The sequence below is a fragment of the Meriones unguiculatus genome, chromosome 7, assembly GCF_030254825.1.
Source record: "Meriones unguiculatus strain TT.TT164.6M chromosome 7, Bangor_MerUng_6.1, whole genome shotgun sequence".
NCBI classification, from domain to species: domain Eukaryota; kingdom Metazoa; phylum Chordata; class Mammalia; order Rodentia; family Muridae; genus Meriones; species Meriones unguiculatus.
Genome location: NC_083355.1, coordinates 12,601,413 through 12,628,260, shown reverse-complemented (window position 1 = coordinate 12,628,260; position 26,848 = coordinate 12,601,413). Strand labels below are relative to the sequence as shown.

General features: G+C 42.9%; 1 protein-coding gene across 1 annotated transcript in view; it reads left to right on the top strand.

Moving 5' to 3' along the window:
- The first annotated feature begins 1,046 nt into the window (after positions 1 to 1,046).
- Gna13 (G protein subunit alpha 13) overlaps positions 1,047 to 26,848 on the top strand; it is a 40,720-nt gene continuing 14,918 nt past the window's right edge. The window contains exons 1-2 of the mRNA XM_021655729.2: positions 1,047 to 1,523; positions 3,766 to 3,992. Coding sequence (XP_021511404.1) covers positions 1,241 to 1,523; positions 3,766 to 3,992 — 510 coding nt within the window. The 5' untranslated portion in view covers positions 1,047 to 1,240. The remainder of the gene's footprint in view (positions 1,524 to 3,765; positions 3,993 to 26,848) is intronic.

The following is a 26,848-nucleotide window of genomic DNA, read 5'->3' as shown; positions in this document are numbered from 1 at the left end:
AGTTCCCAAGTTGCACCAGCCAGGACCCAGGAGCAAACCGTTGAGACAAAACCAGACAGGCATCAACCGCCTTTCCCCTTTGAAACTGACAAAGAATGCAGAAGTTGGCTTCTGAGGTCCTTGTTACACAGTCACTCAGATGTCACTTGTCACGTGTGTTCTTCATGACTCTTTTCAGGTGTCCTGGCCTGATCTACTGTTAAGACAGAAAAAAAAAATAGTCTCTTGCCGGTCATATCCTCTGTAATCTGGCAGGAAACCTAAAATGTGCCTGCTGCAGTCCTAGGCTGTTTGCTTATCTGCTTCCTTGGGAAGAATGTGCATCACAGTGTCCGGTTTAGGGGGATTTTCACCATGACCTCACCCTCTCCACCATTCACTGACCTCAGCAGGCATTACCAAATGCAGCCCGGGTGGGAATCCACATCAGTCAGCCAGCCACAGCGACCTTCCTAGCACGTCTCACGTGAACATCAACTCCCAACTCTCCTCAAACCAGGGCAGGTTAATCAATAGTGCCCCGAGTTGCTAGAGAGGGGTGTTGATCAGTAATGACATCTGACATCTATCTGGTCATCCTTCTAGACCCAGGATGGTTACCACGGCAAGGGAGTCCCTGCTAATTAAGTGCACGAGCTTGGAGTGAAGCGCTTCCCTGTAATCCCAGCCGGAGGACTGCCGTAAATACGGTCTCAAACAGGGCGCGCAGAGGTGAATGCAGGCGAGTAACGACGGGAAGGGGTGGTGGGAACAGTAGCGCGAAGCAGACAGTGTCCGGAACAGGATTGCCAGCCTGGGCGCTCCTGGAAGCCGGTCGCATTAAAGGGAAACAGAAACTTCGGCTCCGCAGGCGCGCGCCCGGCCCGGCCCACGTGACTCCGGGCTCCCCAGCGCTCTCCGCGCGCGCTCCGGGCCCCAGCCCCGCTCGGCGAGCGCGTGACTCGCGCCAGACTCCCCCGCCCCAGCGCGGCGTGCCTGCGTCCGCGCGTCCGCGGCCCTCCGGGCGCGCGCACGCCCAGAGGGCCGCCGCCCCTCCCCGGGCCCGCCCTCCTTCCCTCCCACCCTCCCCCGGCCGGCGCGGCCCGCCCTGGCGAGTCAGTTCTCGGGTTCCCTCCCTCCCCGGGCGCGCTCGGGCCGCCGCTGCGCTCCCCGCCCTCCAGCCGCCCAGCCGGAGCCGCCCGCTGCCGGGGGAGGAGGTGGAGGAGCCGCAGGGGCCCGCCGAGGCGGCGGCGGCGGCAAGATGGCGGACTTCCTGCCGTCGCGCTCCGTGCTGTCTGTGTGCTTCCCGGGCTGCGTGCTGACGAACGGCGAGGCCGAGCAGCAGCGCAAGTCCAAGGAGATCGACAAATGCCTGTCGCGGGAGAAGACCTACGTGAAGCGGCTGGTGAAGATCCTACTGCTGGGCGCGGGCGAGAGCGGCAAGTCCACCTTCCTGAAGCAGATGCGGATCATCCACGGCCAGGACTTCGACCAGCGCGCGCGCGAGGAGTTCCGCCCCACCATCTACAGCAACGTGATCAAAGGTGCGGGGTCGCGGCGGGGCTCGGGGACCCGGGGACCGCAGGGGAGCCGGCCCGGGCACCGCCCTCGCCCGCCGGTTCCAAGTCTGAGGAGACCGGACCGGACCAGATCGGGCGGGCGGGCGAGCGGGTGGGCGCGCCTCGGGCACCGTCCTGTGTGCCGCGGTGCCCGGGTCCCTCAGATCCGGGACGCCCGGCTGTCCCCGTGCCACCCCGGGGAGGGTCACGGTCGACCCCGCACCCCGCCGCTGGCCTCGCCCCCTTCCAGAGGGAAGTGCTGCGAGCAGGGTGACTCGGGGCAGCGGGGCAACTTGTGTCCTCCCTGCACTGTGGCGAGACCACCCATCAGCAGCCTCGGGTCTTACACCCCCAAGCCTTCCCTCATCTGCCTGTCCCCCGTGGGTGACCCTAGTAACCGGATCTGTTACCCTGCCAGCCCTGGGCTTCCTAGGCCACCTCTTAAGCAAGTTCTGGACCGGTCGCAATGAGGAAACTTTTTTTTTTTAACCCTGAGACTCTTGTCAAGGGCATAGAGTGACAACCTCCAATACCTTTTGGGCGCAAGAGTATGAAACTCGCGTTTACTGAACTGGCATCAGAAAAGCCTATTAAAAAAAATTAGCGCGAGTGGTTTTATCGCCTCTGTGCTACAGGATGTTTGTAATCACAGTTCAGCATGTTGCACACTTTTTTTTTTTTCCCTAATAACTTGGGACAGGAGAAAAACGACATCACTTCCAAATGCTTGAATGAATTTATGTTTAAGTGTAAAGACCCTTTGGCTTAAAAGTCATAAAGTGACCGTACAGGAGAAGTCAGGCAGTGAATATGTGTTGTGTTGGTCCATGGGCTTTACAGATACGGTTTGACAGTATTTTAGAATTAAAATGTTGTTCGTAAGTGAAAAACGCACGAAGTCTTTATTGCTTAGTGTTCAAATAAGTTGTGGAGGTGGCTTTTATTTTGTCATTTAAAAGAAACACCTTTCTTTTTTTTTCTTTAGTGTCAAGTGTCTCCTACATTAAGAGACATTGGCAGAATTGAGGCACAGCCCTCTGAGTGGTTAAGGAGTCACCTTGTTTTATCTAGGACTTGGAAGCAAACTTTTAAGATTGTAGGTCTTTTCAAGGAGTTGGCTTTCTTTTCTTTCTGTCTTTTTTTTTTTAAGTGGGTTTTTGTTGTTGTTCAGGAAGTACATAAGCAAACTCCTTCATGTCTCTCCCCCTCCCCGCTTCAGGATTTCAAGTAGGGACAAACTAGAGAGGGAGGCTTTGTGGGCCAATGAGCTCACAGCCCCAGCTCCTACTTGTACCTCTGCAGTTAAACTGTAAAGGATAATTGTATTTAGTCTGCCTTAATGTTTAGCACAAAACTAATTAAAGTCTCTTCTAAGGCTGTAAACTGTACCTTGCCAGCCCTTAATTGAAGGTACCTTTGTATCCTGATACAGTTGAACTTAAAGAATTATGTTAATGAATAGACTCAAATGTTCACTGTGAGTAAGGTAAACCACCTGTTTTTCAATATACATTGGGCCTAAGAATTACTTTGAGCATTATTGTGTGATCCTGTTTAAGTTTGACTAGCCATCTTATTTTCTTGAGTTGGCATTGAAAGCAAAACAGTTTTTTGTTTTCCACATATACAAAGCAATGACTTCCTAATAACAGAAGTGACCGTTTAGTGATAGGAGTGCTGAGTTTGAACTAACCTGTGTGCGTGGAAGCCTGTCTGTACCATGTTGCAGTTGGTTTTCTTTAGGTTAACTCTAAAGCCAGTATGTGACTGCACTGATTTGAAGCTTGGTCTGGGCAAGCTTTGAGCTCCAGTGCGTCCTAGAAGAGTGTTGATAGGAAGCTGTAGTGAACCAATCTTAGCGGGTGCCAGGCTGTCTTTAGCCTGGCTTCTGGTGAGGCAGAATTATTTATTTTTTCCATCTCCGGTTTTGACTGCCTTCTGCACCAGAAATGATTTTATGAATTGCAGCACATTAAAATCCTTCCGAAAGAGTGCTTTTGTTACTAATATTTACTTTTCAAGGCTTCTAATTTTAAGACCACGAACAATTGTTTTTTAAACCTCTGAGAAGATAAAGGTTTTGTTTTGATTCTGGTCTCCATTTTGGAAGCAAGGGTTCTGTAATAGCTAAAGAAATTAAGGAACCAATACTGAATAGCACAAGGGCGAAAGCTTCTGGTGGTATCTTAGTGATTCTTCCTCACGCTTTTTTTCTTTTTAAACAAAGGTATGAGGGTGCTGGTAGATGCCCGAGAGAAGCTTCATATTCCCTGGGGAGATAACAAAAACCAGCTCCATGGAGACAAGTTGATGGCGTTTGATACCCGCGCCCCCATGGCTGCCCAGGGCATGGTGGAGACTCGAGTTTTTTTGCAGTATCTTCCTGCTATAAGAGCCTTATGGGACGACAGTGGCATACAGAATGCCTATGACCGGCGTCGGGAATTCCAGTTGGTAAGACATTTGCGTCTCTGAAATGTGTTTTTATTTATATATTTTTATGTTTTGCATTTTTATGTGTGCATGCGGGCACATGCCTACCACATAGCACACATGCGGATGTCAGAGGACATCCTGTGGGAGTTGGTTCTCCTCAAGCATGTGGGTTCTAGACATTAAACTCAGGTCCTCAGGCTTGGTGGCTGGTGCCTTTGCTTGCTTAGCCACCCTGGCCCTGAAGGGTGCTTTTATTAAATAACATACAGCAGTGTCTGGTTTGGTACACTCTGACAGACTTCCACAGTGAACTGCATCAGTTCAAAACTGCAGCCTCAGCCACTTGGTCAGCTGTGTGCTCTTTGAAAAATAAGGTCAGCTCTATAGATTAGTGAAGCTGTTTTACTGGTTAGAAAGGGAGGTTGCAGTAACCTCAGCCCATTCTAATTCTCTTCTGTTTAAAAATTATCTTTCTTATAACTGTAGTAGCCATACTCTTCAAAAATGGTGACCTTTTTCTTATTTTGAGAATAAAAGTCCAGTGAGTGACTCTGGTTGTGCATATGTGCGAGTTAGCCTTTGAAGCACTCATCTAATGACCCAGATGTTTGAAAGAGAGAGATTGGAATCATTATTTTTCTTGCTCTGGAGACCAGGCTAGCCTTAAACTTAAGTGCCTCTTCTTTCTCTGCCTCCTAAATGCTGGGAGTACAGGCACAAGTCCCTGTGCTAGCTAAGAGACTAAACTCTTCAACAGTAAAATATTCTTTAAAATATTTCCTAAAAAAAAAAAAAAAAAAATGCTAATTTTGTGCTCTTGTTCACATGGGAAATAATTCTATGTTTTTTCCTCTTTATGTAAGAGATTATAGAATACTTCACAGGCTGGTATACACCCCTGAAGAAAGAGTAGGGAGGTAGATCTAATCAGGGGTTAAAGATGCAAACATGAGTGGGTCTTGGTGGCTCTTGCCTATAACCTTAGCCCCTTGAAAACCAGAAGCAGAAGGATCCCAAGTTCTAGGGCCGCCAGAGGGACACAGCAAGGCCCTGACTAACAAAACAAAGATGCAAAAGCAAGAACTGAGATAGAATTTTTAACCAAATCTTTTATAATTTAATTGTGAGCACTTTGATTGCATTTGGCTCTATTTGCTGAAGACCAGAAAGGATCCATCAGCAGGAGCACCGTGGCCAGTGTGCAGTTTAGATCTGAAGTGCTTTCCTGTAATGTAATTAAAGTAAAGGGACAGTTAAGAGTAAAACTGCTTAGGAAATTGTTTGATGATGTCACTGCCATTCAAGCGATTCTCTCGGGTGTGGCTACACAAGGATGTACAGCCACCAGTCTTCCTTGGTACTGTCTAAAGTCAGTAACAGTCTAGGCTCTTCTAGAAAAGTTACCAGAAAGGTTTACGATATCTGTTTGCAAACCCCACATCTTATGTTCCTTAGTGTGTCATGTATTATGTACTGGCCAGTACAGTTGTATGCGTTGTGTCATACTCTCACTGAGTGTCTGGCAGCAGTATATATAGAAAACTATGAGTCTGACTTGATAAATGACATTCATTGAGTCACCAGATTCTGCTTAGCTTTGACCTTTGGTCCCCATTGTCATTGTATTTTCTGTAGATTTGTTTGCTGTCTACATATCCCTTCTCATTGCTCTCTTCTACCATCCTCCTTTAAGGGGTTTAAGGGTAGCTTATTATCCTTGTTAGTTTGCTTTCTCAATAGACACACTTTCCACTGTTTTCTCAGATGTTTATCTTCCCAAGGCCAGGGAAAAAACAGCTACCTACACGGTAAACAATCAGTACACCCCAGTAAATAAATGAACAACAGTGTGTCCGAAACTTCGCTGTGGGAAAGAAACTTCTCTATCTGTTCTAAGCCTATCTAACTGAAGTTGGGATGCCACTGACAGATTTTAGTCTGTTCTTTCACATCTTAGTCTAAGATCAAGGTCTGTGTCATTGTTGAGAAAGGTGCGTGTATATGTTTCATTTAACTAAGAATAAGCAAAACCACTGATGAAGACCTGTGGATTCCAGAAATAGCACCTCCCAACCCCCGCCATGAGAAGTAGAGGCACAAGAAAAGAGAATAAAGTGACATCTACTTTTAAAACTGAGGCAAGGATTTTACTACTGTGAGTGTCCTTTCAGCACTGTCCATAGTTTCTGGCCCATGGAGGGTACTTGGTTATTGGTATCAAGTACCATGGTGTTTGGCACTAGGAAAGCACGTTGCCTGTTTAAACTCTTCCTTGAAGTCATTGTCAGATGACCAGGTGCTGTCTTTTCTCCTCTAGAAGGTTTGATAAACTCATTCCCTTTCTTTTTATGCTGTTCTTTGTTTATCTTAGACTCCAAGTGATCTTCATGAGATAGCTCAGAGAGCTCTGATGGTTTCCCCTGCCTGTAGAATGTAGAGCTCGTTGTAGGTAGCGGCTGCAGCTAGCTTACCCATGATCTCAACCGGAGACTTGATAGGCAACTGGACATAACTGTATAACCTCTTAATTCCCATGTGTCCTGTTTTCCTCTTCTCTGGCCTCTTTATATAGTTCTTCTGCCATGGTTTTTCTGGGCTATGTGTGTTCATTAGATCTTCCTTCATTTAGAGCAGCAGTAGTAATCAGATTTCAAACTTTTTTTTTAATTAAATTTTTTAAGAATTTTTTAAAATGTGTGTTTTGGCTGCTTATTTGCATAATGCCCATGGTATGGGCTTCCCTTATCAATGCTTAAATAAACAAACAAATAACTGTTTTTAAAGTTTTGTATTTCAGCCAGTGGTTGACTATATTAGAATTCCTACTGTAAATTGAAATGAGAAAAATTACTGACATTTTTAGAGACCTTTTGTCATCTTACATTTTGCTTAACATAAATAAGTGCTTTTGGTGTCCAGACAAGAGATAAGGGAAGCAACACTGCAGCAGAACACTCATTTGTTAGTTGTAATTTCGGGTGCTAATACGATTTTTGTCAGCATTTTCCATTTCTGGTTAGTTTCCATTGTGGGTAAACTAAATGGCTTACGTGGAAAGAAAACAATCTCAGCATCACATTGCTGTCCAAATGTCAGGTGCCTTTCTGGTTGTAAGCTAATGTCCAGAGCGGTATGTCAGAAGAAGTGGTCTCCTTTAGGTACTTATATTGGCTGTCAGCTCATGGTAGCCTCCCACTGTGCTTGTATGGCATCATGTCCTTTAAACATTTCTCAGATGACAGTGGCTAGGGCTTTTGGTAATGTGGATGGTGGCGTAGGTGAGGTTGACTGGGTGGAGGATTGGCTGGATGTGATACAACTGGCAACACAGTCAGACTAACAACTGCCTGGGAGTCACCACCGACTAGTCTCTTACTTCAATTTACAGTTACAGTTGAGCAGTATAAGCAACACTGGCCACAGAGAACAGGACAGGGTGTGTGACAGCTTCCTAGCAGGGGCAGCTTCCTAGTTTCTGTAAACAGTTTAACTTTGTCAGCATTAGTTCAGCTTCCTGCAATGGCCAGTCTGCTTGTGCGGCTCTTGAAACCAAAACTATTCTCCTTGTTAATCATTCATTGTCCCTTCAGTGGGACTTGAGTTTTCTTGCTCAGAAAGTACGGTTTGTGCTGGGTGATAGCTTCACTTCTCTAAGCTGATACAGTTATGGTGAAGACAGGTTTTCCTGTACGCTTTGTAGCAAAGTAACCATTTTGCTTCATGAGTGGTCTTTTAAAAGGAGCTGAGTCTCAACTGAGTAAAACTAGGAACTTGTGTCTTGGTAAAATATTTTTATCTGTACCACAGCACATGTTAGAAATAGAATACCTTCTGAGTCTTGTTGATTCTTTAACACAAATTTGGATTTGCTTTAAAAAGTGAGGCCAGGCACGGAAGTATTCTTCTGTTTTAATTACAGTGCTCACAAGGCTGAGGCAAGAGGATCTTGGATTGGAAACCAATCCTGGGCTGCATAGTTTAAGGGTTGTATTGGAGACCCAGGACAGAGCCAGGGAGATATAGCCAGTAATCCTAGGGGTGTCTGGGCACTTGATGCACTTAAAGGGTAGTGCCTTTTGCATCACCTTTGAGGCAAACAAAATTACTGGTAAAATAGGCTTATTAAATAAGTGATGGAGTGAGGATGCACTCATGATGAGAACTGGGCTTTAGTTTCAGAATTCTACTTTGTGTGCCGACCTACTCTACAAAAGTTTATGAGCTCACTTTAAAGAAAACAGCAGCCCAAGCACTTCCTGGATGGACTGTTCCCATTCTCATTTTACAAATAGGGCAAAGCTTAAACAAGCTGGGGATGTCTGTTATTTTTCTAGAGAGTTAATTGATAATGCTGATACCTATAATTCCTGTGTAGTACCTTCATGTTTGGGACAGCCGCTTGTTGTTTTTCAAATCACTGTTACATATATTATCCCCTAGTTCCTCAACAAACAGTGTCAAGACCCTTGCTGTTCTCAACTCACAGAATACATGAGGCCCAGGCACAGGTTCCATGATGCTTTGGTTCGTTTCACAGAACTCATAAATGACAGTAGACTGTGAAGTGGGAATCCTGTCTGTGGACCCCTGGTCCGTTGCTCCTTGTCCTTTCATTGAATCATTGTGCAAGCACTAAAGCAGTATGTCCTGGAACAGTTGTCTTTTCCTCGCATTCATGTGAAGACTCCCTCTTTTTGGACTGTCTCTTCCTGAATACCCGGCGTGCCTGTATTGATGTCTAGCACATTGTTTTTGAGTATGTGGAAGATTTTGTTAACGTTTGGCATTACAGTTATATTCACATGTTATTTCTTACATTCTGAATGTTCATAATGTTCCTATTTATTCCCTTTTAACTCTGCTGACTAACTCACAGCTAGGATAGACGTATTCTTAGATGACTTGATAGTGAGCTTGCCGACTCAGTGTTCATTGTGTGCATGGTTTATCTGGGGCAGGCTCAGCTTGACGGTTCCCTTCTGTGAAGCTCAGTGTGATAGGAATTCTCACTTAAGGTGCTATCTTTTCTGGAAATGTCACTCGCTGCACATTAGTGCCTGTCTTCTGTCTGTCTTCCATACTTGCTTTTACTTTGGAGAGAGTTTGGTGAGGTAGTTATTCTTTCATATTTAATTGTTCTTTTGGAAAAATGCATCCACGTGTTTGTTTGTTGGGACACCCCCAGGCTGGTCTTGAACTTGTGATCCTCTTGGTCAGACCCCTGAGTGCAGGGAGTACAAGCTTATCACATCATGACCAATTGACAGTTTTAAATCAGTGCAGTGGGCGAACTTTCTCATCCTTACTGTGTCTATAATGGACATTGGTCTCTTGGGTAGAATTTCTGTTGATTTATTTTGCTTGTGTACTTGGCTATGCTTTTCTTTCTCACACTAGTTAAAGTCAAAGTAGTTAACTTTGACTTTCACGGTAGTTAATGTGATCCTTTGAGGTGGTTTCTGGCTGGCGGGCTAGAAGTAGAGCAAGGAAGCTAGTTAGCCAGTCTTCCCTGGCTGCCAGTCTCTGTGTGAGCTAGGGCAAGGCCCTCAGCCTCTCCAAATTCGTTTCAGTGACTATAAAATACATATGACTCTGGGATCTATTATCTGTTGTGAGGATTACATGGATCCATGTAAGACGTTAGCATGGTGCCTGGCATTATTGGCAATGTTATTATTAGATGTTTATATTCCTTACATGCCATGTGTGCCTAAGTAGCTATCAGAAGAAGCACTGTAAGCTTCGATCGATTTTACTCTTCTGAAATTGATTGCTAATAAAGCAGTCCTGGATTCTGAGAAAAGTAGAATATGTGATATTTCTTGATAGACCATGTTATCTCTAAGAGGACCACACATCCAAAAGAACTGAGGTGCACGTCGTTACACTGGCTCTTGTCTTTTAATAGCACCTTGCTTGATTTTCAGATAAAAATATTTCTGTGTGTGCCTGTGTGAGTTTATGTACAAATTGTGTACACCACATGTACATGGCTGGCCACAGGCATCAGAACGAGGGCATTGGATCTGGCGGATTTCAAGTTATAGGCAGTTGTGAACTGCTGTTGGCTACATATTTGTGAATGGTTTTAAAAATAAAATCTTTAATCCTAAAGAATCAAATGTAATTAAGACTGAATATCCCTTGTCTGAAATTCCTGGAATCGGACACGTTTTTTGGGTTTCAGATTTTCCATCTTTTCAAGTATTTACATACATATATATAGTAAGGGATGAAACTCAAGCCTACACGGGAACTTCACCTATACTTCACATACACATTGTGTGCATGGCCTGAAGAGAAGTTTATAGCTTTTTAAGTATGCCTGTGTTTTGACTGAGACTTGTCACATGCCAGGCATGGAATTTTCCACTTGTGGCATCATGTCAGTTTGTGTTTTAGAGATCTTAGATTTCAGATGCTCATCTGGCATTAAAAATAAAATGACTGAATAATGAAGCATTGTATAGATATTTGGTGGAACTGACTCACTGTGGAATTTCTAGTCAGAGTTATGTAGTTTGGAGACTGTTTCTGAGAAGCTCTAACTGTGTACAGAGAAGGACTCAAATCCCTGTGTCCCGCCGGAAGTGTGCTGAGGTAGTTGGTACAGGTGCAGGCGCCCTACTTGCCATCCCATTGAATGCTTTCTCTCTCTTCCCCTTCCTCTTTGCCTATGTGCCCTCCTTCTGGCCCTTCCACAAGCACACAAGCCTACCCTTTCCTGCTCTGCCCTTTCCCTGCCTGTGACTTGGCAGAGATCCCTTGAGTTCCCAGGTTACAGAAAATAATTAGCCTTCGTTTCCAAGGTTAAAAAAATTCCTTATACATTCTTATTTTTTCAATGCTTAGTGTTAAAAATGCTTTTATGTTGCTTTTTGTGGCATAAACAGCATTGTGTACTAGAATAACTTAAAACATTAGTTTAATTGAGAATTTCCACTTTCTCTTGATAAAGAAAAACAGATTTCACATTTGTTCTACCTAAAGAAAAAGAAAACAACTATTGATAAACAGTATTAATAAACAAAATTCCTCTCCTACCTTTACATACCCAAAGGTCTTTGGGTTCTTTGAACATGAGTAGTTATATTTAGTTTGTAATTATATTCAGTTAGAGCATGTCTTTTTAAGAAGAAAAAGCTGAAATGACTATGTGGAGCTGGGGACTTGTGTTTTTAACCCTGGGGTACTGTTTTCTAGTTACTGAGTAACCTTCTAAAACTACGTGTGTGAGTGTCTTATCTGCATTTATGTTTGTGCCCACCTACATGCGTTGCACATAGAGGCCAGAATTGGGTGTCACTCCTTGAGATAGGAGTTTGAGATGGCCAGTCACCATGTGGGTGCCGGAAATTTAACCCCTGAGCCATCTTTCTAGCTTCAACTAACTAAAAAATTTCTTCTGTGAATTTCTTCCATCTCTACCTTGCTGCTCTTGTTTGTTTTCAGGTAGGACCTAGCCCAGCGCAGGCTGGCCTTGAAATGCAGTTAAGGGTGTTCGAACTAATCCTGACTCCTTCTGCATTGGTGATGGGAATATAGACATGCACCACCCCCTGACTTATTTATTTATTTATTCATTCATTCGTTCATTCATTCATATGGGGGGGTTGTTGCTTGCATTGTGTGTCTTTGCAGCATGTACTTGCCTGGAGCCTCAGGTATCGGAGCTACAGATGATTGTGAGCCAATTTGTGTTGCTGGGAATCAAACCTGGGGTCTTCTGGAATAGCAACCAGTGTTCCTGTTTGCTGAGCCATTTCTTCAGCCTTTATGTATTTGTTTGTTTGTTTGTTTGTTATTCGTTGGTTTATTGTGGTGCTAGAGATTGAACCTCAGCCTTGAGTGTATTGGACAAAGTGCTCTACCTGGAACTACATCCTCAGTGCTCTTTGGATTTTTGTTTGCTTGGTTGTTTTTGTTTTTGTTTGTTTGGTTTGTTTTTTTGTTTTTGTTTTTGTTTGAGAGAGAGGGTCTGACTGTGGCTCAATGTGGCCTAGAACTCCTCCCTCAGCTACTGTGCATGGATCCCAAGTGCTTTTTGCTTATTTTGAGACAGAATATCACTAAACTTCCTTTTGAGATAGGTTCTTATCCTCTAGTGCAGACTGGCCTGGAACTCACCATGTAGCCCAGATTGGCCTCAGATTCACAGCTATCCTCCTACCTCACTCAACCCAGTGTTGGGTTATGGGTGCAGTAACCACGTCACTCAAAATTTGAATGGCCTTGAGTTTAGTATCCTCCTACCTCAGTCTCCAGAAACTAGATCTTCAGGTGTATTCTCCCAACTTTAAATTTATTTGTTAATTTTTTATTTTGTTGGTTTTTTTGTTTTGTTTTTATTTTTTTTGAGACAGGGTTTTTCTGTGTAGCCTTGGCTGTTCTGGAACTCAGACCAGGCTGACATCAAACTCCATTCTCTGTTAAGTAAAGGAAAGATCTGTGGACATTACTAGTAATGAGCCACTGCCCACGTTTTCTAGGTTGCTGGGGCAGCTTGCATGTTCTTGCCCAGCTAGCACTGTCAAAGTAGGCCTGACAAGCGAGGGAATGTATATGGACGTGCTCCGCACAAATGCCACGGCTTCTCATCCCTGTGATGACTTCCAGATTCAGTTTCATTGATTTTTGTAAACCCAAATAATCAAATTTTGTATATTCACAAAGGTGCAAAATACTAGTTATCCTAATCAAAAATATTGAAGAATGGGCTAGAGATACAGTGCATTTGCCTGGGATGCAGAAGGCCCTGCGTTCAAAGTCACATATATACACAGATCTGAAATGAATGATGGGATAGTCAGTTCACTTTGAAATCTTGAAACACAAATGATTTGCTACCTTTTGGGGGGGGAGGTTGGTTTTTTGAGACAGGATTTCTCTGTGTAGCCTTGGCTGTCCTGAACTCATTTTGTAGACCAGGCTGGTCTCAAACTCACAGAGCCTTCCAGAGTGCTGGCACTAAAGTCATGGGCCACCACTCCCCACATGATTTGCTACTTTTAACTTTCGATAATTTGCCACGCTTCCAGTAAAACTCCTTGTTTCCTTCAGCTTTAACTCTGGTAAGTGGCATGTTAAACTGCTACAGTGCCAGTGGCATGCATTCCAGCTGTAGGACAGAGAGGATAACACTTGAGTGATTTTTTTTTTTTTCTACTTTAAAAAGAAAGAAAAAAGGCTGTGAGTGGTGGTGTATGCCTTTAATCATAGCATTCGGGAGACAGAGGCAAAAGAACCAGATTTCTAGGTTTAAAACCACCCTGGTCAACATAGGGAATTCCAGGATAACCATAGCTACATAGGGAAACCTTGTCTCAAAAACAACAAGATCACCTGTCTTAATTAGGGTTTCTGTTGTTGTGATGAAACACCATGACCAAAAATCTGGTTTTAGGGGGTGGGTTTGTTCAACTTACACTTCCACATCACTGTTCAACATTAAAAGAAGTCAGGACAAGAACTCAAGCAGGGCAGGAACCTGGAGGCAGGAGCTGATGCAGAGGCCAGGGAGAGGTGCTGCTTACTGGCTTGCTCCTCATGGCTTGCTCAGCTGCTTTCTTATAGAACCCAGGACCACCAGCCCAGGGGTGGCACCATTCACAATGGGTGGGGACCTTTCTTATCAATCACTAATTAAGGAAATGCCCTATAGGCTTGCCTAACGCCTGATCTTTTTATGAGGAATTTTCTCAATTGAGGTTCCTTCCTCTCAAATGACTTTTTCCTGTGTCATCTGGACACAAAACTATCCAGCACACTACTCAGTGTTTTTTGTGTTTTTTTTTTTAAGATTTATTTATTTTTATGTAATGAGTGCTCTATCTGCATCCACACCTGCATACCAGAAGAGGGCATCAGATCCTAGTATAGATGGTTGTGAGCTACCATGTTGTTGCTGGAATTGAACTCAGGACCTCTGGAAAAGTAGACAGTGCTCTTTAAGCACTGAGCCATCTCTCTGGCCCAGCACCACCCAGTTTTAAAGTTGATATTACAGTTTAATTAGAGAACCAAGGTCCCCCCCACTGTACAGTATTTTTACATTTGACTTTAATATATAATATCTTTTTAAAATATATATGTATCTTTTAAATTTTTTAATGATTTATTTAATTTTATATGTGCATTAGTGTGAAGGTGAAAGATCCTTTGAAACTGGAATTACAGACAGTTGTGAGCTGCCATGTGATTGCTGGGAATTGAACCGGGTCCTGTGGAAGAGCAGACAGTGCTCTTAACCACTGAGCCATCTCTTCAGCCCCATATATGTATGATATCTTAATCTGATTTTAAAGTTTTGTTTTACAGCAGTTAAATTTTTATCAGATTATGTGCTGATGTCTTTTTATTTCTTACATAGTAGCCATGCTTTATTTAATAGATAAACATTGAGTTATATGTCTGATGTTTTTATGTGTGGTGTGTGTGTCACATGTGGGGTGTGTGTGTTTTTGTACGTGTGTGCAGGTATTAAGGTATGGAGTTATTACTTTAAACTTGTTTAGTTTCATTATAATGTTTTTTTTTTCCGTCTCCTCTAATATGAAAATAAAAAGAAATGTAAAAAGATGATGAGGGTGGGAAAGTCCTGGGTAACAGAAAAGCAGGGTGTAGGTTCATTACAGTTCTGTGGGCCCACCTGGCAGTCATGCAGACACATGCTATTGCACACCCATTGAGATAGGTACCAGTCACACGCCGTTGCACACCCATTGATGAGGCAGGTATTGTCTGGTAGAGGACCACATAAAAGTAATCTGTGTTGGTGACAGACCTTAATTAGAGTTACCTATGGTAAATAGACAGGCATATGTAATTACACATACCAAGTGAAAAGATTAGTGGGCAGCAAGACACCAAGAATTTAGTCCAGGGAGTTGATATTTATTTAAGACACCATAGATTTAAAAAGTGTCATCTAGGCAGAGGGGGTGAGTTCAGCAGGCAGAAGGAGCCTGTGTGTGAAGTTGGAAAAGTTTGTTGCTTATCAGAAAACTTGTCCAGTGTCAGTGAGGACAGAGCATGCAGGGGCCTGACCAGGCGGAAGAGGCTGGTGACAGCGGCTTACTGTCAGACCTGTATTCCTTATTAAGGTGTTGGGCGTTTCTGAATGCAGTGGGACCACCAGAGGACCATGGGCAAGACGCAAAGGCTGTTGTGTGGATATCCCTGCTGCATGGCCGGTCATGGGCGCAGTAGTTGGGCAGGGAGAGCTGCAAGAGGAGCATACCTCCGTGTAGGTGAGACACTGCAAAGTTCGACCCTGAGAGATGCTAGAGAGAGAGAGGCTGGGACTGGGGGAGACGGTTGTGAACTTTTTGTTCACAGTGTGTGTGGTTTCTCATAGCGTAAGGGTGTAAAACAAGGCTGCTCATAATAGAGTCTTAAGGAACCTCGGCATCTTTTGAGAATGTTCAGAGGCAGAAATCTCTATTAAAAGGAGAAGTGCTCTGGAGTGTACTGGGAGACTGAGGCAGGAGGATTGCCTGTTTGAAGTCACCTCATTACGTAGTGAGAACATGTCTCAAAAAAGCCACATATATTTTGTAAAGAGAAGAAAGGCTGCAGGAACTGGGGAAAGTGCTCCGAGGCAGAACAGTGCAGCCTGTCGGTGAGGAGCTGGCAGCAGGAAGGCCTGCGTGCTGCCGGGCAGGTGACACGGGGAGGGAGAGGCCAGACTGGAAGTGCCTGAGGAGGGAAGCGGGGTGAGGAAGTGGAGACTATTCACTTGAAGTCAGGCTGACTATTCTCATTTCCCTTTTGCAGTGCTTTCAACCACCTGGCATAGCAAGTTGTGGTTTTTCAGACCTTTTTAAAGTTCAAACAGATTGTGTTGTATTACCCAATATCTTTGAGTAGCACTCTCAAGAAGAGTTAAATAGGAGTTAGTAGGCTAAATAAGGGTTGAGGGTGTAGCTTAGTTGGTAAAGTACTTACCTAGTATGCCCAAAGCCTGGGGTTGCCTCCCGGCACCACATAAACGGTACATGGTAGTACCACAATTGTAATCCTAGCTCTTAGGAAGTAGAGGCAGGAGGATTAGTTCTCATCCTCGGCTTTGTGACAAGTTCAAGTTCAGCTTGGCACAGATGAGAGAACTGTGTCTCAAAATTTATTATGCTAAATCAATACAGAAAAGTTTTTCATTTTGTACAGCTGTTCCTTCATATCCTTGGGTCTGGCAACCAACCCCCTGGGATAACAGAGTCTTAACGTGCAGTCTTTGGTACAAAATGGTGTAGTATTTGCTTATAACCTAAGTACAACCTGCCATGTGCTTTAAATTGCCCCTAGCGTACTAGTAATACCTCATACAATGCAATGCTGTGTAAGTAGCTATTGTGCTTAATTTTTTGTTTCAGGAATAACATCAAGAAGAAGAGAGTCTGTGTGTTCAGTGCAGATAGACTTCTTGTTTTGCTGTGTAGTCTAGGCTGGCCTCTAATTTGCAACCCTCTGTGTGCCACCATGCCTGGCTCCAGATAGAAACTTTCTTCCTGGTGTGTTCAGACTGAGATTGTTGGGATCCAGAGATGTGGAACCTGTGAATACAGACTGTGCTTGAGAGTTGTACATGTTATCACTTCCTATTTAGTGAAGTGAGGGCAGGAATGCGATCATTAGATGCCTGTTGCCCTTCGGTTCTTCATCAAGCATGTATTAAATACTTGCCATTCGTGATATGTTCTGGGCCTAGATGACACCCCAGAGTGAATTGCTGACTTTCCTTACTGGTAATTCTCAGTCGTAGTGGAGTGTGACAAGTAGTGGCCGTGGACAGGATTCGTGCTGTTATTCACTGTACCGTTTGCAGCATTTATCTATATACATCTTAGAAAGGACCTCAGAGAAATCAGGGAGTTCATGATTCAAAGCCAAGGCAGTAGAGTTCCATAGCCTGTGACTGGTACTCAGTTCCATGCTTTTTTGCCTCCCGTGCTAACAGAATTAATCAGATCATGACTTGGAGACAGGAACTGATGTGACCAGATACATTTTGAGCTAATTTGCACATTGGGCAGTATTTGAAATATTTTCAGGTCACCTTCCTTTGCTCTCTGATAGGATTCGGGGATGAGACAGATAGGCTGGGTGGAACTTCACTGTTGGCAAGAAAGCTTAGGAATACAGAGTCATCACTAAACTGGGAATAAAGCCATCTGGATTTTCCTGTCGCCTGCTTCTCTTTTATTAGCTAATGTTAATTATTGTGCAGTGTTTAAATCTGAGGATTTGTAGTGTATCATCTCAGAGCCAAATGTCCAGCTGCTGTGCACACATAGGGTCTATGGGCTGTAGGGATGGAGACCGCAGGGGACTGAACCAGGGGAGGGTTCACCAGGAGGGTGTGTTAGGGAGCTGTATGTTTGCTCTTTTCTTCCCTTTCTTCCTGCCTGCCTGTAGTTGAGGTCATTAGTTTTTGGAAAATGAAAAAGAGAAAACAGCCAATTTAGTATTGAAAACTTCGAGTTGTGGCAAAGCACAATACTCTTTTTTTTTTAACTTTGTGTGTGTGTGTGTGAGAGGGAGAGAGAGAGAGAGAGAGAGAGAGTGTGTATGTGTGTGTTTGTGTCTAAGAGAGTGTGTGTGAGTTGTGAGAGTGTAGGGGCACATGTGTGCCTGTGTGGGCTCAGGAGTTGAATCCCGCTGTCAGGCTTTACACAAGTGCTTTTACCCACTGTCCTACTGTGCTGTTTTATTGCTGTGATAAGACAGTGGCCAAAACCAACTTGGGGAAAGAGAGGGCTTATTTTAGCATCCAGGTTAGCCTGAGGAAGCTAAGGCGCAGGAACCTGAAGTTAGGAGCTGAAAGAACCAGGACCATGGAGAAAAGCTTCTACTGGCATGCTCCCGATGGTTTGCTCAGTTTGTCCTCACCCAGGACCACCTACCCAGGCGTGGCCCCGCCATCAGTGGGCTAGGCCATCCTTCATTAGTCAGGGAATTGGTCCATACACTTGTCTGCAGGCAGTCTGATGACAGCAGTTCTGCAGCTAAGTTCCCCTCTTCCCAGATGACTCTGGCTTGTGCCAAGTTGACAGAACAAAACACCAACCAGTGTACCCACTGTGCTATTTTATCAGCCCTTCCATGTTCTTTATTTGGTCTTGAGACTATGTGATTGGCTTATTTAAAAACAAAAAACAAAACACTGAAGCGTTTTTCAGAGCTCAGAACTCTAACCTTTATTGTATTAAATGTGTTACATGAAAACTGAAGAGTAGGCAAACTGTTAACTTTTTAGAGGGAATAACATTTTATTTTAAGGTTTATTTATTATTTGTGGTCCTAAATGTACTACTCATGGCGCACCATGTGTGCACATGTGCCTGAGGGGCCAGGTCAGGGTGAGATCCACTGGGAATGGAGTCACAGGCAGTGTTGACACTTGATGTGGGCGCTGGGGCCTGAACCTCGGTCCATAGGAAGTGAAACTGAGTCCTCTGGAAGAAATTTTCAGTCTTAAGCCCTACATGTTTTCTGAGGGGAAAAATTCTGCCATGATGCTCTGTACCACCATCTGAGACATCTTTGTTGACATTTTGGTTATCTTCCTCCGGAATTTGATTACATGTTGAGTATTGAGATAAACTCTTTTGTACTCTCTGTCCAGCTTCATATCCTGCTTCTTTATGGTTGTAACATTAGCATTTCCTGGCAGTGATTTTTCTCAGTACCAGCAGATTCTTTAGAAATGGGTGTGAACATTTTTCTTAAGCTGGTGATTCTTAGGAATTGAAAGTAGTGGCTCTAACCAGTACCATATGGGTTAAATCTTACTATATTACTGTCCTGTGGGTCAGAGCTAGCCCACTTCTGCAGTGTGAAAGTCCTTCCCATGTAAAGTGAGTTTTACTGGCAGAATTGAGCTCCTTTATAAGATGTACATACCTTTATAAGATGTACATACCTTAGTCAAGGTATGGCTGAATCTTCTGTTCCTCCAGGATAATGCACTTGAATAAAATAAAGTCCCTTTTTATGATTTCTGTAGAATTATCATTTAGTAAGCAAGGTACAGCATTAAGATTACTAGCCTCAAATTATTCTGGTGATAAATCTAAAACACTTGACATAAAGAAGCACTTAGTAGCAGCATAACTTCCACCATTTGTATGGCAGAGGAACTGGACTAAACTGTGGTCTGAATAAGCCAAAGATAGTATTCTTTTGGAAATTTTTATTTTGATTATTAAAAACTATCTTAGATTGATTTAGAAAGATTTATTTTGAAAAATAATTTTCAAATACTGAGAGCTGACTAATTTTGGCTCTTAGACTTGTTAACCGTGACATGGAAAATACTTGTAAGAAATTTGAAATTTTATTACCTTGGAGTGTAGTTAATTTTAGTATATTGACAGAGCAATGGGAAAAAAAATTGTTTCTTTTGCTGTCAGTAAATATTGTTATGCTCCTTGTGAACCAACCAAATAAACAAACAAAAAACAATGTGAGGTGCATTACATATGCATTTTTTATAAAGATAAGAATAAATGCTGCCCCTTTTGAAAATATACTGTATGTCTCACATCAGATACTTTTCCCCCAGAGAAGAGCAAAATAGTAAAAGATTCAAAAACAAAAAAACCATCTCTAAAATAAGAATTAATAAAAGTCTCTGGAGACTAGGCAAGATGAGCTGTTTGAAGGGCAGAAATGAAACAGACGCTGTTGCACCTGTCTCTTCTGTTTGAGTTAGGATCTCGCTCTGTAGCCCAGGCTGTGCAATTCTGTAGTCCAAACTGGCCTTCGACCTAGAACCTTCCTTCCTAACCTTCCCAGCCTTCCAAGAAGGCCTATGCCACTAGGCCCTGCATAGTGAAAACTGATCGAATGATTGATTGCGCACCTCTGCACCAGACCCTGCAAAATGAATATTGATGAATGATGGAAGGTTTTTTTTTTCTTTTGAATTTTAATATTTGAACTTTAATATTTAATTCTGCTATCTACTATCTGGGCTACAGAATGATAATACAGTTTAAACCCAGTCTCTGTTTCATTTCTGCCCTTGAACAACTCATTTTCAAACAGTTTCAAGGAATTTAATTGAATTTTATCTTGGGGATTGCTTTTTGTTTTTAAGTCTTTTATTATCCCCTTTTCTCTGGGGAAAATATTTGATGTGATACATACATTTTAAAAAGAGCAGTATTGATAAGCAGAACACTGATTTAGGTACTGGCAGTAGCAAGTAAAAGAGCTTCAGTAAATGTGATTCTTTAAAAATCTTAATGTTTTTCCAAGTAAACTTATTTTCCCATTTAGAGACATACTTAATTGCCTTGCATTTAAATTTTTCATATTTTATGAGATTAAGCAATGATGATTCATATTCAAACATGTTTTATTTCCCCCAGTCCCGGGGTTCAAATCTAGGGCTTGCTAGCTAAATACTACACCACTGAGCTAATCGCCAATGTACAAACAAGCTTTGGACAGCAAGTTTCAGTTTGTCTTCTGACTGTCATCATACTCTATAAAAATAGTCCAGTGCAGGGAAAGACATACATAGTATATACTACCTGCAATTCTGTTGTCAGAATTTGACATTTGTCAGATGTCCTAGTGTTAGCATTTAGAATGTCTACTTCTTGTGGAAAAAAACCTTTCAAATGCCTATATGATCTGTGACTCCTCCTTATCTCTGCAGATGGAGGGAGACCTGGGCTAGGCCCCACCCTGCCTGGCTATTGGTTAGAAGACAGGTATTCAGAAACTTGAATCTACTTAGATAAAAAAAAGCAATTCTGAAGATTTATCATCATCTAATCCCTTCAAGTCCTATTTGAGGGCCAACAAGATGACTCAGGGGTAAAGGAAGTGCTTGCTGCCAACTCTGACATCATGAGTTTAATCCTGAAACCCATGCTGTGGAAGGAGAACTGACTCCTGCAAGTTGTTCTCTGACCTCCATACATGTGCCACAACTTGTGCATATGTGCACACATACAATCAAAACATGAAAAATGTAATTTTTGTTTGGTTGGTCTTTGAGACAGTTTCTCTGTTTAGCCTTGGGTGTCCTAGATTCACTCTGCAGACAAGGCTGGCCTCAAACTCACAGATCCACCTGCCCTGCCTTCCAAGTGTTAGGATTAAAGGCCTCTGCCACCATCACCCGGCTGAATAAATGTAATTTTTAAATTCTACTTGTACATCTTATTACTTTTATTGCATGCCTTTTTAATTAGTGCCCTCAAACCATAAGATCTTTGAATTTTTATCTTTATATCATCTTGATAACTGTAACTTCCCGCAGTGCTTCTCATGATATTCAGACATACTGAGAAAATAAATAGGCTTTCTGCCTTGGAAGAACTGAGTCATATACATTTACATTTATTTGGGTTTTTTACAACTTAGTAATTGTTACTCTAAAAATCATCCTTTTATGTGTTATTCTCAGTCACTGACGTTTGTAGAAATGCAAGATGGAAACAGGATGTAGGAAAGAGGAAGTTACAATACAAAGCATCCAGCAAATATTCCTGTAGCCATTCCTATGTACAGGATAATCCCGTTCTGGGATACAGAGAGCAAAAGTTTTGAGTTTAGGTGTTCCCATGCAGGAGCATATATCAAAGTAAGTTGCTTTGAAAGGTACAAACCCTCAGTGCAAACAACAGAAGGATACTCCTGAGGGCAGGGACAGCTGGAGGAAACCATAGATGGAAAGAAAGTAAAAGCGGGTATACCTTCAATTCATGCTTTTTTAAGAACTGATTATTACTTGGGGGGAAAAAAACACAAGAATTTCAATTCTTGCTACTAAAATAGTTTTCTTTCAATCTCTATCCCCTAAATTAGTCTTGAATAAAAAACCATGCAACTTCTGATCTTCAGATTTTTCAAAATCTGTAAAATGGACACAATTAGCTATTCTGCAGACTTGTCAACTTGAAGTCTCTCCTTCTCTCCCTGTGAGGTTCTCAGATGAGGACTGAAAAGAGTTGTATTCAGCACTGATACGAGGTCCAGAAGGGAGGAAGGTGTACAGCCCGTGCTATAAGCACAGGGAGGGGCCTTTGGTTGGATGTCAAGCTTTTCGTTTTCCTGAGTTGGCCTGTTATTCAGCTGTATATTGTTTAGTCCAGGCTGTCCTTGAACTCACAGCATCTTTCCTATCTCAGCCTCGAGTGCTGAGGTTTCCAGGCATGTACCACCATGCTTGGCTTTGGGCTCATTTTAAAGAGAAAAGCAGAAGACAGTATAATTCCTTGGGACTAATTAAATATTGGCTCACTAGTTAAGTATTTATCACTGAAAACAGTGTCATCCTCCCATTCTGGGTGATTTTTAGTAAACAGGGATTTGGTCAGTTTTGGATTTATTCATTTGTTGACAAGGTCTTTACATGTATAGTTCAGCTTCCCAGCTGACTTTAAACCCACAGATCCTCCTGCTTCAGACTGTTCTGGGATCACAGGTGTGGACCAGCACAGCTGGCTAGTAGATTTTAACCAAGCAACATAAGTACATTGGATCCTTGATCCTTCATTGTTCCCAGAGTTTTCTCTAAAAACCTTACCTTACCAATTGCCAATCAGGTGAGCTTCTCAATCTTAAGACTATGCCTAACCCTATAGCCATCCATCGACTCATCCATCCATCCATCCATCCATCCATCCATTCGAGTTTAGACTGTCCCTAACCTCAAATGGAATCCTGATTTGTGTGTGAGTTTGCATATGAGTATGACTTACTTTAATTTTGAAGCATATGCACTGATGCTTAAAATGTACTCTTAAAATAAAATAAAAGTAAATTAAATTTCTAGACTAGTTTTTTAGTAGCTTGGATTTTTAACCGGGCTTTTGTTTTTTTACTTTATTATTTAATATTTATGTATATGTATATTTTGCCTGTATTTATGTCTGAACATCATGGGTGTGCCTGGTGTACTTCGAGTTTAAAAGGGCTTCCTATCTGTTGGAACTGGAGTTATATAGATGGTTGTGAGCTGCCATGTCAATGATGGGAATTGAACTTGGGTTTTCTGGAAAACAGTCAGTGCTCTTAACCACTGAGCAATCTCTAGCTCCTTTTACCAGGCTTTAAAGATGTGTGTGTGTGTGTGTGTGTGTGTGTGTGTGTGTGTATTTTGCCTGCTTGTATGTCTGTGTGAGGGTGTCAGCTCTTGAAGTTACAGACATTTGTGAGATGCCCTTTGGGTGCTGGGGATTGAACCCAAGTTGTCTGGGTCAGTGCTTTTAACGACTGAGCCATCTCTCTAGCCCCCTGTTTCTATGTTTTAAAATTTAGTTAAATAAATTAATGCGTGTGTGCATATGTGCCACGTGTGCAAGTGCCTGTGGACGTCAGCCCCGTTGGTTTGGAGCTGGAGTTACAGGAATTTGTGAGCTGTTCAAGATGGGTGCTGGGAAGTAAACTTGGTTCCTCTGAAAAGCAGAGTGCTCTTAATCCCTGAGCCATCTTACTAACCTTTGTCAGGCTTTTAGAAAGTTAGTTTTGTATAGCCACAAAAATGAAGTTAGTTTAAAATGAATGTCAAGGATGAATACCTCACTTCTCTCACAGCTTGCTAAGATTGTGGCATGGCAGGTTTGTAGTAGACCTGGGAGTCTGTTTAATAGGCATATCAAACAATTCAGATCCATACCTGTGAGAAACATTATCTAAGCTGGGTGTGGTGGCATGAGCTATATAGTTCCTAATACTGCAGAGGCTGAGGAAGGAAGATCATGATTCACTACACACCTTTAGTCCTAGCACCTCTGAGGCAGTGGCGGGTGGGTCTCTGTGTGTTGAAGCCAGCCTGACTTACATAGTGGATTCTAGAGCAGTCAGGGTTGTACACAGACATGTCTCAAAACAAAATAAAAAAATTCTAGAACACATTTTCTAAAAGGCCAGATAATATAGTTGAGGCTTCTCATGCAAGGACATAAGATAAAGAGCATCACTGTAAGTATACATATTATACTTACAGTATAATATGTAAGTATTATACAGAGAATACAAGTTTCTACAAACTTTTTTTAGCAATGCAATTCAAAACACAAAATTATTTGTAGCTTTTGGTAGGGAGGGGTTTTATTGGTCAGAAGAATTGGGTTATTTTCCTGTTCAGGTTCAGTGCTTACTGTAACCTTCAAAATCAGTTATAAATGTTCAACCACTAATGATGATGTATAACTTTATACATCTGGTCCTTGAAAATGTCTTTGGTCAGGGTTGTAGTTTAGTGGTGGAGTACTTGCCTAGCATGTGTGAGGCCCTTAGCTCTATCCCCAGAGTAAGAAAGTGTAGACAGACACTCCTGAGTGAGCTTGTGAGCTCATTGGACAGTTGTTGTTCAGAAGAATTCTAGGCCTTTCCCACTGTGCCGCTTAGTCTGCCATCACTGCATGCTAAGCACTTCTGGAGACTGAAGAAGCTTTACTTTGCAGGTAAATGGGTTTTGTGCATGCATTAGGACCTGAAGGATGCTTCAGGAATTGGAATCTGGAACTGGATGTGCATCACAGATATATGTGGATGGGTTTCACTTCCCTTTGACCACAGGGGAGTGTATAAAAACAGTTTGCCGTTGCTAGAGAGTCAGTCGTAATGCCATTTGTTGAGATGAGTTTACCAGAGTATAAGCTTCTCCAAAAAAGGCTGTTGTGCCTTATAATTTTAGGGTGAACCCCTTCAAGAATAGAATCTACTCTTCCCAAAGCTAATTTTCAAAACCCAGTGTTCAGCAGCAGTGGTTAAGGGTAGTTCTTGTCCAGAAAAAGAAAGTCCATTTCATCCCCATGCTCAGAAATTGAGTAAACCGTCACCACTCTTGAGCCTTTGGACTTGTGTTTTAGTCATGAGCCCAGGCTTTAATGGCAGGCCCATCTCTGCCACCTGAGACACTGAACTTTGAGAGGGCAGGTCAGAATCCTTGTTTTCATCCTCCCTATCTACCTTTGTGCTCTCTCTGTTGAGGCTCGGTCTCACTTGTTCATTTTGGCCTCACACTTGCTGTGTAGCAGAGGATGACCTCAGACTTCCTGATTCTCCTGCCTCCTTCTAAGCGCTGAGATTGCAGGTGTGTGCCACTGCACCTTGGGGCAGGGGGTCAGACTCAGGGTGTCAGGCATGGTAGAAAGTGTTCCAACTGAGCTACATTTCCCAGGTGAGTATTGACTGGTTTCTGACAAAAGTTTCTCATCAGCGTTGGTAGACTTAATATGTTTCCCACAAAGCACCTGTTCCTGAAGAATTCGGTGTGTTTCATGGCTTTTTATTCATCCCCACCTCCTTCTCTGCTCCACTCATACTCCCTCCACCCCAACAAGGTCCAGTGCCAGCTGCGCTGATTTAGTGTTGTCTCAGCTTCTTTGAACAGATTCTTTTGTATAAATAGTCTGTGTAGACTGTCTGTGCAGGTACTTGAAACTTGATAAGCAGCTCACTGAGTGGTCGGTACTGGTAGTAAACTCAGCAAGAATGGAGGAAAGTCCTAGCAGTCGTTGTCTGTTATTGTGAGCTCAGTTTTGAGACCGAGTCCTGCTGTGTGGCCCCGGGCCGGTCTGGAATTCCTTATATAGACCAGACTGACCTCGATTTCACAGAGATCCACCTGCTATTTAGGTTGTTCCTGCTGTCCTAACTCTGAGCAACTGTTCTCACTGAAAAACATAACAGTCATCTCTGGGCAGGCTTGTTTGGCTGCTGCAATCGAACATGCCTTAACTCTCCAGCAGTAAGTGGGTACCAGAGAACCACAGGGAAAGTTTGGAAATAGGTGGAGATGTTTAGTCTGTAAGTGCTGACCTGAGTTGTATTCTTTTAGTTAGCTACAGTGTCATTATATGGAGAACATGGTGCTTTACCATCTAACTTAATCACAGCACAAATACTGACATTTTGCTATATATTAAGTGCATGGCATTCAAAACCCTCTTTTCTGTTTCTTTTTGGGATGAATATGAACTTACTGGTGTGTGAGAGAGGGGGAAGGGGAGGTAGAGTGGTATACGGGTGCCGTTTGAACCTTTCTCATCTTAAAACTTCCTCCCGTGATCCCCAGTGCCCTGTGCAGTGGTGTAGTGCAAAGCTTTGACAGTGTTGCACAGGGGCTCTGCCTCTGCTGCCGCTGTCTGATGCAGGCCATGGAAGCAGCCAGAGATGCTAGGCCGAGTAAAAGAGCATGCTCTGCACCAATGTGGTTTTATTTTTAGCCCCTGAGATTTGATTTGATACCATTTCATATGTTATAAATACTTTTTTCATGTTTTTCCCAATCATTTAGAAATGAGCCTTAAAACAAGCATTGGTCTGGATTTGGCCTGTGGGCTACTATCGTTTGTGGGTAGACATCTGATCTACCGTCTAGATAAATAAAAATAATCCAGTGGTTCCTGTCAAAAGTAATTCACTGCGGTGGTTAAAGTTGTACAGATTCTTTAAATATTACTCTAATGGCAATCTTTAATAGGCATTGCTACATATTGCCAAATTGCTTTCTACACATAAAGACTTAATTGTGTATGCCTGCCTCATTTACGTGGTAGTTCCCACCAAAGCTGGAAGAGGGCACAGGGTTCCTTGGAGCTGGAATTACAGGTGGTTGTGAGCCACCTGGCTTGGGATCTGGGATCTGAACCTGGGTCCCCTGGAAGAGCAATGCGTGCTCTTAGCCACTGAACCCTGGCCAAGCCTTTTAGTCACTACTTGTTAACCTCTCTGCTGTAAGTAAAGATGTCTTTTTTTTTTCCCCTGTTGGCATGAAATGCCAGTATTTTTAGTATGTTTTTCTAAAAAAAAAGAAGGGGGGGGGGTGGTAATTTCTTGATTTTCTTGGACTCTCCAGCTGAAATTCAGTATTCAGAAAATAGCACATACCAAGTCTTGTCCTTTGG